Source organism: Euprymna scolopes, chromosome 24, assembly GCF_053919585.1.
Source record: "Euprymna scolopes isolate OS-2025 chromosome 24, ASM5391958v1, whole genome shotgun sequence".
NCBI classification, from domain to species: Eukaryota; Metazoa; Mollusca; class Cephalopoda; order Sepiida; family Sepiolidae; genus Euprymna; species Euprymna scolopes.
In genome coordinates this window covers 99,111,068-99,123,567 of record NC_136505.1, presented here as the reverse complement: position 1 = coordinate 99,123,567, position 12,500 = coordinate 99,111,068, and the positions used below count along the sequence as shown (strand labels likewise).

The window sequence follows — 12,500 nt, the reverse complement described above, 5'->3', positions numbered from 1 at the left end:
ATGACGGTCACGTGAGCGACGCCGTTTCTATATAAATAAAATCGGACGTGAAACGAACAGGGGGACAAGTTGGAAGGAGGCGTGTGCTACGTATGTAGGCGGGTGCAAATCAACTTGAAAGAATGTCGAGTTTTGCAGTTGTAAGTTTTTACAACAAAGTGTGCAGTTGGAAGTTTTGACAATAACGTGTGGAGTTTGGAGTCTTGACAATAAAGTGTCAAGTATGGAAGTTGGGAGTTTTAACAATAGAGTACCTATCAAGTTTGGAAGTTGGGAGTCTTGACAGCAGTGTGTCGAAATTATCCCAGAAATTGTTAATCAACTATACTGAGAAAGATAGATTTATAGATAGTGAGAGTTTTGTGTGTGTGTGTGTGTGTGTGTGTGTGTGATGGTAGACGTACAGTCTTTTATCGTGACGAACATACGTGGTCCAAGTCTCTGCTCCATACAGTAGGGTACTCAGAACACAGCATTCGTAGATGCGGCATATTGTGTGAGAAGTGAGGGATTTGTTGAACCATGCTCTTTCACGTAGTCGGTCGAAAGTAGACGCTGCTTTACCTATGCGCGTTTGTAGCGCCTGTTCAATGGATACCCCCTTGTTGATGTTGGATCCAAGATACGCAAAGTTCTCAACAGTCTCTAGTTCGTGGCCATTGATGGTGATTGGTGATGCATCATCCTGGTGCATCACAACTGTCTTCTTCACACTGATTACCAGTGCGAACTCCGCACACGCACTGGTAATCAACGGTGGAAGCGATTTCGAATCTCGCTATATTCAGCCACTCTGATGAGTCGTAGACGACGAAACACGTGTCAGTGGATAATTACATTTTAAAAATAATATATATATATATATATATATATATATATATATATATATATATATATATATATATATACTGTAATAATTATTAAATGCCTACAGACACTAATGTTGCATCCTTTCGGGAATCATCAGTGCAGGGTATATATATATATATATATATATATATATATATATATATATATATATATATATATATATATATATATACCTCTACTGTTATATAAAAGAAACTTTGTCTGTGTGAGTTCGTTCCTAATGGACTCGAAAAACGCAAAGGTACTTTATATGCCTGACAGTGTTCTTAGATAGGTTTTGTATCGTAATGCCCTCAGTGAGTATCGATAATCGATAATTGAAAAAAATCCGATGAAAGCAGAAACAGGCATTTTGAACCGCGGTTACCACCTTACACAGCCTAACATCACAAGTGAATTTGAAATGTTTTATTACCACATAAGTCAAAATGCGCGACGTATAAAATCAACAGTAGGTTCTTTGATATGACAGGGTGCGTTCACAATGAATGTTTCTGTTTAAAGCACCATTGGAATATGATACTTGACATTTTTCATTTTAAACTTTTATTTAAGCAATTATATATAAAAAAATAATTTGAGCACCACAGAAGTAGACATGTACGAATATATATATATATATATATATATATATATATATATATATATATATATATATAGAGAGAGAGAGAGAGAGAGAGAGGGAGAGAGAGAGAGAGCGAGCGAGAGAGTCCTTAGATAAACATATTTACGGTACATTATACACTTAAAAAACATTCGCTGCTGCTGTTACTTCCCATGAACTCAGTTATTATATTTCGTACTCCAATCTCCTTTTCTAGGCTTTTGTTCGGAACGACACAATATTTTGTATTTGTGAATCCAGACGAACGAGACGAGACCGGAAGTTCCTACCCAGTTGTTACGTTTGAAATGGCTCAAGAAGAAATTGGTAAAAATTCAGGCATCGCAGAAATTAATTCAGGTATTATTAAGTTTCATTTTTTCATATGTATATGTATGTGTGTGTATGTATGTGTGTGTGTGTGTGTGTAAGCTGGCAACCCGACGTTTCCCGGTCGTACAGTAGGCATAAACATGATATTTTACTTCATTCAAATTGCGTATGTATGTATTATAGAATCAATCCTCTATTGAATATTATATATTACGAAGAATACACACACACACACACACACACATATATATATATATATATATATATATATATATATATATATATATATATATAATTGAAGAGGACGCTTCACAGAACGTCTGAAACGCGTTAATAACGATTTCAATGATATAAAAACATTATTACAATGATCTAAACATAATTTTCAATGAAAAACCAAGACACGGAATAATAAAATAATGTTAAAAAAAGCACATTGTTGGTGACCACCCTCTTATTTAAATAAATTATATATATATATATATATATATATATATATATATATATATATATATATATATATATATAGTGTCAAAGACAGGGTGTAAAAGAGCAAAGCCTCAGTAAAATATATTTAAAGGTGCTGTTCTCGGAGTATTGAGGTTATAATAAACTTGATGGGTGTAATTACCCAGAGCTATATAAATAACTGCGTTAGTTTTTAAAGTTCGATAGCCACGTGTCCTGAGGTCACATGGTAGCGAATATCGCTTAAGAACTACATGCTTTGGTTTCGATTCTAGCTTTTTGAAATCGCTACCATATATATATATATATATATATATATAATTATCATATAATTCCAGGTTACTATTTTCCAAAGTTTTAATGAGGTTTATACAAGAGTGCTCAATACCGAAATAAGACAAGATATACTTTTTATTTATTTTACATAAGCATTAATGTCGTTACACATTCATGAGTTGGTTTCGGCCAGCTAGTTACTAGTAACTAGAGACCTCTTCACGCCATGTTGCTTGTACAAAAGTTTAGTCCGTAATGAAAATCAGCTGGCCGAAACATGCTCATGAATGTATAGCAACGCGCATTAATGCTTATGTAAAATAAATAAAAAGTATATATATATATATATATATATATATATATATATATATATATATATATATATATATATACTTGTTTATTGTTATATAAACATGCTCACATCCCGCTGCTGGATGTGAGCATGTTTATATAACAATAAACAAGTATTATCAGCTATTTTTATTGAGCACTATCTAACAACCTCGTTGAATTCACTAGTCCATTACTTTTTAATAAAAAACCCCGAATATATATATATATATATATATATATATATATATATATATATATATATATATATATATATATATCCTATGTTTGTGAAGATGCAATTAAGATTGTGAAAAAATTAAGATTGACTTTGCTTTTTTAGTGACACAATGCAACAAAGTCAAAGGAAAAATAATAACAACCCAAACTGTTTCTTTGCCCGATGAAGATGTATATCGTCGAAACTTAGTTGATTTTAGATTTTTAAATAAATACATGTCCGTTAAAAAAATCAGCATTGTATTGGCTGCTATATCTTTTTCTTTTCTTTTTAATCCAATCATTTTTACGCCTTATTTTATTTATTTATTCTTTATTTTTTTGTTCAGCTTTTCCTTCGTTCTTCCTTTATTTTCGTCTTTTTCTCTAACTTTTTCTAATCTTAACCCTAACCCTATCTCTAACCCAATATTTATTTTCCTTTTCTTTTTATCCCATCATTTTATGCTTTATTTTATTTGTTTTATTTTTTTATTTTTTCCATTAATGTTTTCTTTTGTTCTTTCTTTAATGATTGGCATTCTTTCTGATTTTTAGATGATCGTCTTTTGAGGGAAGATCTGCTGGAGATGCTGCCAGCTGTCGATGAAGTGAACGCTATCAGCGAAGAACTACACCGAAAGAAAAAGTTCTCCATTAAAATTTTGCCGCCAATGTCCTGTGGCGATTTGGATGGCCGAAGTCAGGTAAAATGCTATTCCCTCCCTTAAATCATTATTTGTAATAAATTTATCATCCACTCTATATAAAACACTGATGTATATTAATTGTACCATTATATTTCTATTATTCATGTAGATTTGTCTGTCTAAAACTAAGCTGCTCTCCTTTAACAATTACAAGACGCCTTTCCAATCCTCTATATTCATGACAAATAGCACCCTACCTGAGAATTCTACCTTCAAACTCCTAGTCCTAACATTTGCGGGCAATATGAACTGGAACAAATACATAGAGGGCATTGCAAAGGCTGCTGCAAAGAAGGTGGGTTCCCTCTATCGAGCTAGAAGACTACTCACACCTAAGAGTATCCTGTGCCTAGTTGCTCAAGAATAATGGATTTTAATATATTTTAATTCGTTAAAAAAAACAAAACAACTACTTCTTTCCATTTTTGGCCGTGTCTAACAGATAGTTCATCAAATGTGGAGATACTATTATTGCCTTTTTAAAATCTTTGGTTATTTCGATTCGTTCCAGGTGAATGTTATGGTGATGGATCTGAACAGCGGAATTGAATGGTTTTGGAATCGACAGAAATTTTTTAACCGCAAATACATCATCCAAGAAATGTATCAGAATTTTGTCAACGAAGAAGAATGGGAAGTTCCGGAAGTGAGTCATGATTTAAAAACGCACAAGTTATTGGATTTATAGATTTCAAGACCAAGTTTATATCGTTAAAAGAATTTAAATGCGTGGAAAATAATTTTTACCTAATTTTTTAACAATGAAATCTTAGTAAATATTTAGAATATTTAGAAGATTTAGAAGATTTAGAATATATATATATATATATATATATATATATATATATATATTTAATATTAGAATATTAGAATATTTAGAACATTTAGAAGATTTAGAATTTCATGACCAAGTTTATATCGTTAAAAGAATTTAAATGCGTGGAAAATAATTTTAGTTACCTAATTTTTTAACTATGAAATCTTAGTAAATATTTAGAATATTTAGAAGATTTAGAATATAATATATATATATATATATATATATATATATATATATATTTAATATTAGAATATTAGAATATTTAGAACATTTAGAAGATTTAGAAGATTTAGAATATATATATATATATATATATATATAATACTAGAATATTAGAAGATTTAGAAGATTTAGAATATAATATATAATATTAGAAAATTAGAATATTAGAATATTTAGAATATTTAGACTATTAGAACATTTAGAATATTTAGAATATATACAGTATGTAATAGTCCATTATACTAAATACTTAATACTCTTGTATAAGAGAATGTATTAAATGCTTAAGTGAGAGACTCGCTAATTTGAAGTATAAAGCCAGCATTTTGAATATAAAATCGAAATCATAGTCAACTGCTTACATTACAGAAAACATTGAGGTTAAGAAAACATAAGTTATTGGATTTACTAATTTAACTAATTTGGATATTTCTATTTTAATTTATGTAAGCAGTTGGTGATGATTTCTGATTTCTTTTTTAAACGAGAATCTTATTTTTAAAGATAGTAAGTTATTTGTTTAATCATAGATTACATTTTCTTTAGCAGGTTTATATCGTTAAACAAATTTAAATGTGCGTAAAGGAATTTTAGCACAGCTAATTTCTTTTAACAATGAAATCCGAAACATATTTAGACCTTTAAGAAGATATAGATAAGAAAATGTACTAAATGCTTAAGTGAGGGGTTCGCTATCTTGAAGTATAAGGCTAGCATTTTGAATATAAAATCGGAAATCATAATCAATTGCTTACATAACAGGAAATTTAATTATCGGCAATACAAAACTAATTAAATTTTTAAATGAATTTATATATTTTAAATTTAAAGTTCAAAGAGTGAATCATGAATTAAGAAAATAAGTTAACTAATTTTGAATTGTTGATATTTCAATTGTCATTTATGTAAGCAGTTGGCGATGATTTCTGGTTTTATATTTAAATGTTAGCCTTATTCTTCAAGATAGCAAGCGCCTAAATTAAATATAGATTATATTTTCGTTACCAGATTCTCATCGTTAAAAGATTTTAGCACACATAAATTCTTTTAACAGTAAAATTCTAACGAGTGTTACCGCTCTATCGAAACATATTTGAGCCTTTAAGAGGAAGTAGATAAGGGTATATTATTATTAAAAAAAAACAAACTAAACACTTAATACTTTGCGTGAAGAAAATGTAATCGGTTTAAATTAGGCTCTCGCGCTCTTGAAGAATAAGGCTACCACTTTAAAAAGGGAATCTGAAATCATAGCCAACAACATACATCAAAGAAAATTTAAATATCGGCAATGTGAAACTCGTTAATGTTTTTTATAATGTTTTAGCTCCGGTGGTAATGAATAACGCTGGAGTGAAGTCATATTTTTTTTTTACTTGAAACCACTACTAGGGGTGCCTTTCGGGTTAAAATGGCTAAAATTGACACTTTTTTGCTTATAAAAAAAAAAAAAATATGATACCTTGGATTTTTAAAAAACTTTCTGGAAAGTTGTAACCAATTGATTTCTATATATTTTTGCTTGTCTATATTTCGCGATAACTCTTGAGTGTGCTGGTGGAGGGCATAAACTGAATTTGCTCAAAAAAACTTTGGCAAAATATGCCGACCGAGAGGATCTTATCCTTCTTTATACAGACAGGTAAGCTATTTTTTAACTGACTGTGATGTATGTGATCCAGTGGTGCAAAATGTGCTCTGTTTGTAGAATTTTATGTTTGTAGAATTTTATCGATCATTGAATCGTGATAGACACTATCCTTACTTACTTTACTCCGACAAATCGTAACTGATATAATTTTGTTTGTCTATACTTTGCGATAACTCTTCGGTGTACCCTAGGGGCTCTTTTAGGGCTAATAAAAACACTAGATTTTTGGGACTATTTTACCATATTTGTCCAAAATTTTCTGTCTGTATGTCTATTTAGCAGTTTTGCATGGTGCAGAACTCAAATTTATATATGTTAAGGCCTAAAACTGCACTGTTTGTTCATTTTCACCAGTATTTGACATTTGAAGCTAAATGGTGGGGAGGGGGGAGGAGCAAATGCTGAACTTAGTCATTTTTTTATGCCTCATTCACTGTGCACTCACGGGGGACCATACATGCTTGACTTGTTTTTTTTTATTTTATAATCTCACTATGATTAAAACCTGTTAATTAAAATCTAATCTATGTTTAAACGAGGTACTCGCTATATTCAAGAATAACGCTGACATTTAAATAGGAAATCACAAATAACCGGCAACAGATTATATAGAAGAATATTGTATTAGGTTGGTGCAAAAATAATGTCGTTTTTTGACATTCAACTATATATATAAAAACGACATTATTTTTGTACCAACGTAATGATATCAACAATGCAAAATTAGTTAAATCTGTAAATTTTTTAAAACACCTTCTAAATTAGCAAACTAGATGGAATTGTGGGCAGGGGATGATGGCAGTTGCACTTGCTTACATGAGCGATATGCAAATAGTATTGTTAGAGAAATTCGAAGAGGGATCATTACTAAAATAGACATTAGAAGATAGAAAAATAATGTTGATGTAGAAATTAGAAGCGCAAGAAAGGATAGGCACTTAGTATTGATGTTGGTATTCGTAAAAACAAGTGAGAATGTCTAAGACGAAGATAAAAGTCACTCATATATATATAAGGCAAAACAGCCGCGCGCGTTTTTGTATATCCAACAAAGGCTTTTTTTCGCCGGGGTTATCGGAGGGGGGGGTACTATTTTGGAGAACTTTTTATATACTTCCTGGATTGTAATATCTACGATTTGCGAACGGTTGTCGTCTCTTTTTATTTTAAGCAATTTTTTTTTTAAAACCTGGTTTCCAGTGTTTTTTTTGGTTGTCTTTTTCGTATAAATAAAGCGGAACTGAATCGAATCCAATCAGCTCGCTGGCCTTCATGGCCGGCACGTCTTGAAGGCAACCAGTTATGATAATTGTGTGGAATACCCTTCATATCAGACAATTGCTATTCATTAAGACACTGCCGTGAATGAGAACTTTAGCTAGGATGTGGCATAGACTAGCAAAGTACAGTGATGAGGATGACCATAGACAACCCCCATCCCCAATTTTTGAGTGGTCTTGTACCTAATTTTTTGTTTAATATTGTTTTTTTTACAACACTTCATGGAAAAAAAAATATATAACTCAAAGTGTAGTATCTGTTCTGATGCAACACTTTAATTTTTTGTTCTCAGTTAGTGAAGGAGAAATACTTCACGACTGAGATAATTTTTTATTTTAGTTCCTTTTATCCATATTAAAACAAAATGACCCTGGTGTCTAACTCTACCCTCGTGGGAGGGGCGCAAAGTAAATAGAAACAATGGACGTTTGAAAATGATTACTAAAGAAAACAAACGTCAAAATACCAGAGAAATGTCTACGGCACTTCACGTCGATATTTCAAACCGTCTTGGGGTCCTGGATATGACCTTAAACTATATCCAGTGATGAGGCCCCAGCTTGCGGGCTTTGGAGAGTGTGGAGCCACCCTTTAATTGCCATTACTCCCAGGTCCACTCTGACCCGGAGTGGTAGTACCTGTTAGAGTCCCAATGATGAGTTAAGTAGAAACCGACTTGAAAACAACAAATATATTCTATTAAAAACATTTTCTTCAAAATCTTTGGATTCGGCATTAAATAACCTGAAAAGGGTTGATATGCCGTATAACAAAAACAAACAATCAATCAAACCGTCTTACAATCTATAAACAAACAAACAAACAAACAAACAAAAAACAAACAAACAAAAAAAAAAACGTCAGAATACCAGAGGAATGTCTACGGCACCACTTCATGTCGATATTTCAAACTGTCTTACAATCTAAAAAAAAGAAAAATCATTGGAGTGAAAAGCATAAAGATAAATTAGTCCTTCATAGTTTCAATGAATAAATATTCGTTTTTTAATATTAGTTTCTGAATGATGTATTTTTTTTTTTTAATATTAGTTTCTGAATGATGTATTTTTTTTAATATTAGTTTCTGAATGATGTATTTAATTTATAAGGATTACAATTACGATTATTATTAATTTTATTCTATTGTTGACAAGGATAATATTGAAATCGTAAATTTTTAACTTCAGGAGAAAGATCCGTTTTCTGACGATCCAACGGCTCCGTATTTGATTGGAACAGCGACAGTGTTTTTGGGAGCTCTTGCATATAATGTAAGTATGACACTATCTATCTATCTATCTATCTATCTATCTATCGATCTATCTATCTATCCCTCCACGTTATCTATCTATCTATCTACGTTTATATAAAAGGAACTTTGTGTGTGTGTGTGTGTGTGTGTGAGAGAGAGAGAGAGAGAGAGAGAGAGAGAGAGAGAGAGAGAGAGAGAAGGGTTGGATGCAGTATATAGTAATGATTTAAAAAGTATAAAAGAAGAGACCCATGCGCCACCAACGAGAATCGAAACCGAAACGTTCAGCTCGCGATTTATTTTGCCTCTGCCGTCAATGACTGGGCTATGAAAACATGTTTACTGCAAGGCTAAAAATTAAAACATGAACCAATAACTACTACGTTATGCATTCGTAATGCTGGCGTTCGACTTTCACCTGGCAAATTTCATTTTTTTTTAATTTTCACACTTTTGCACCGATTTTTCCGGGCTAAAACCCAAATATGAAGTTTTGCATGGATTCAAATACCTTATATATGAGAGAGTTATTATGGACTCCTAAACGATTGAGCCGATTTTTATGAAATTTCACACAAATGTACTTTATGTGCTTGGCATTGTTCTTAGATAAGTTTTGTATCGGAATGTCTTCGACAAGTATTGAAAATCGATAATCGAAAATAATCCGATGAAACCGGGAACAGGCGATTTTGACTAAAGTTAACGCCTTATACAACCTACCATCACAAGTGCATTTCAGCAATGTTAATACCGCACAAGCAGAAAGACCCGCCATATAAAATCAACAGTAAGTTCTTTGATATGACAGGGGCGCGTTCGAAATTAATGTTTCTGTTTAGAGCACAATTGAACTATGATGCTTGACTTTTGCATTTTGAAACTATACATCTCTGGAAGTGTTCGGTCATCCCTTATGAGCTATTACACTCAGGTCCACTTTGATCGGAAGTGGTTGTAGGGGATAAAAGGAACAGCACCGGGTTACGGTGTAGAATAATTGTTATGGAGAAGTGCGAGCGAGCTAATATCCAAGCAAACGAAAATAAACAATGGAATCCCCGGGCTTGTGACGACCTGGATCCATGACGTCAAATCGGTTATGGGTCAAACCGAAAACCAACGAAAAGTGTTAATAACGAGCTGGCGAAGAACTGGGTTAAGAGGTCGAAGATGCTTCAATAAAAGAGAAAAGATAAACAAAGCAGGGCAGACAGGCAGAGAGACGGACAGCTGAGGGACGAATTGTCACAGTTCGAGACCACCCCTACCACTAACCCCCACCATCGTCATTGTGTTGAAACGTGTATATTAAATCGTAAAATAAACTAAGTCTGTTTTTTTAAACAAAGTATCCCGTATTCATTGATAAATGAATTAACTGTCCATTTTAATCGCTAGATGATCACCAGCCAGACATATACGTAACATAAGGAGTGACTTCCCTTGACACAAAGAGACAAAAAGGAGAACGAGTTTGAGCATCGACAAGAGAACACGTATTAACCCCCCTCTGGGGGCATAACGCCTACGGGAGAGACAGAGTAGAACTCTAGATCGATTGATTCCCCCCCCCACTAAGCCGGTAAACCCACTATTGAAGTGAATAATGTATTGCAGTGTTGTCATTTGTTCGTGTTTGTCAATAAATATTTGTCTATTGTACTTGTGTTACATTTAGTATTTATTTATGCTTGTAGGTAGTTTTGTTTGAACGTTAACACCTACCACGTGGTAGTACCTGTCAGGGTTCTGGTTATGGATTAAATAAAAGTTATCAATTGCATATTACTTGGCAGTTGCTAAGTGGTTAATGACACGAACGGAACACGCGTGTGTGACAAGTATTTTCATCAATTCCAAAAAAATCCATTCATGCTCCAAAAACTCTACCTCTTTGATAGTCTGCAGAAAAAAACAAAAAAAAAACGAATTTCTATTCTAAGTTTTTTCACACCCTCGACCAGTTTCTTATTGGAATCAGAATATAGACTAGAAAACATGTCACACTTGCCAGTATTCTATATATCTATTAGCAGGGAAACTCGACGTTGTCCGGGATTGAATGAGGATCAACAAATCTTCCACATTTCCCATATAATAATTTAGCATGGAAAGACATTTTTTTCTCAAACCTTCATTCGTTTTCAGTCAATTACAGGGGAAGTTAAGACCTATTTACTTTAATCTATTTCTCCGTGGTGCAGGCAGATAATTCACCTTTCCCTCGTAAGTATTAACCCCCTTTTTTATTACATCTTCACCCGAAACAAGGCACATTGCCACTTTGGTGTAGGGGGCTACTATCAGGGGCATAATCTACTGGGGTAACATGTAGGGAGTTGGGCAGTAAGATGTCAGTTCATGTTACACTTGAACTTTTGCACGTCAGTACAGTTGGGGAAGCAGGGGGCCGGAATGGAATTCCAAAGTCTAGCGGTTCTGGGGAAGAAACCACTGGAGTAGAAAGCTCTCCTACATCTAGGAATCTCCACTGTGTAGGAGTGGGATTTAGCTGCCTGTCGGGTTTGTCGAGGATATCTACGTTGTGGGGCCACAAGTGCTTGCAGTTCGTCAGAGCATTCACCATTAAAATACTTGTAGAACAGACAAAGGGATTCAACATTTTGTCGGTGGAACAGAGGCTGAAGCTTAGATGACAGTTCAGGACCTATCAGGTTGGAGACTCTCTTTTGGACATTGTCTGGGAGCGAGAGACTAGCAGAGTGTTAGGTTTGTTGGGTCGGGGATGGGGGTTGGCGAGAAATCGCTCATGGATTATTTTTTTATGATTTCTGCTGATAAAGTGAGCCAAAAATTGATGGCTTCGAAACATATATGGAAGAACCAAGTAGAAATCGCGTTAAATAAGATATCAAATAAAACAAAATGAAAATAATAGGGATGGGACGATTCCAATATTTTTTTCCGATTCCGATACAATTACCGATTCCGATTCTTTCTAAATCTTTAAATATTTAACAATAAAGTTGTTATTTTTCACGATTACTGTAAAAACACATGTTAAATGCGCAGATATTTTCTTAAACGTAAATATACACATGTGAGGGATGATCTATCGATTTTAGTTTTACTAATAGTTTAAAATCAACAGATATTCACTATTTTAGTATAACTATCAGCGGTAGAATATTTTTCTTTAAAGAAAATCAAATAAAAGCTAATTAAAGAATAGTTGTTGGCATCGGAATTTTTTTCGATTCCCGATTCTGATTAATAGACCCAACACTAAAAAATACCGCGAAAATATTTTATCAAAACATCCAACCTACTTTTTATTTCTCAACTTTCTTTCATTCATTCGATTACAAGAAAAGTTAAGGCCTATTTACTTACATTCATTTCTCCATGGAGCAGGTAAATAAGTCGCCGTTCCCTTGTGGGTTTGCAGTTAAATGGTCTGGTATTTTGGGAGAAAACAGACCCCCCCCCAAAAAAAAACA

General features: G+C 33.1%; 1 protein-coding gene across 2 annotated transcripts in view; it reads left to right on the top strand.

Annotated features, from left to right (window-relative positions):
- Nucleotides 1-12,500, top strand: part of LOC145246862 (kinesin-like protein KIF28) — a 128,375-nt gene that overhangs the window by 92,150 nt on the left and 23,725 nt on the right. For both annotated transcript variants that reach the window (XM_080108708.1, XM_080108709.1), the window contains exons 15-18: nucleotides 1,692-1,834; nucleotides 3,659-3,807; nucleotides 4,322-4,456; nucleotides 8,972-9,055. In XM_080108708.1, coding sequence (XP_079964834.1) covers nucleotides 1,692-1,834; nucleotides 3,659-3,807; nucleotides 4,322-4,456; nucleotides 8,972-9,055 — 511 coding nt within the window. The remainder of the gene's footprint in view (nucleotides 1-1,691; nucleotides 1,835-3,658; nucleotides 3,808-4,321; nucleotides 4,457-8,971; nucleotides 9,056-12,500) is intronic.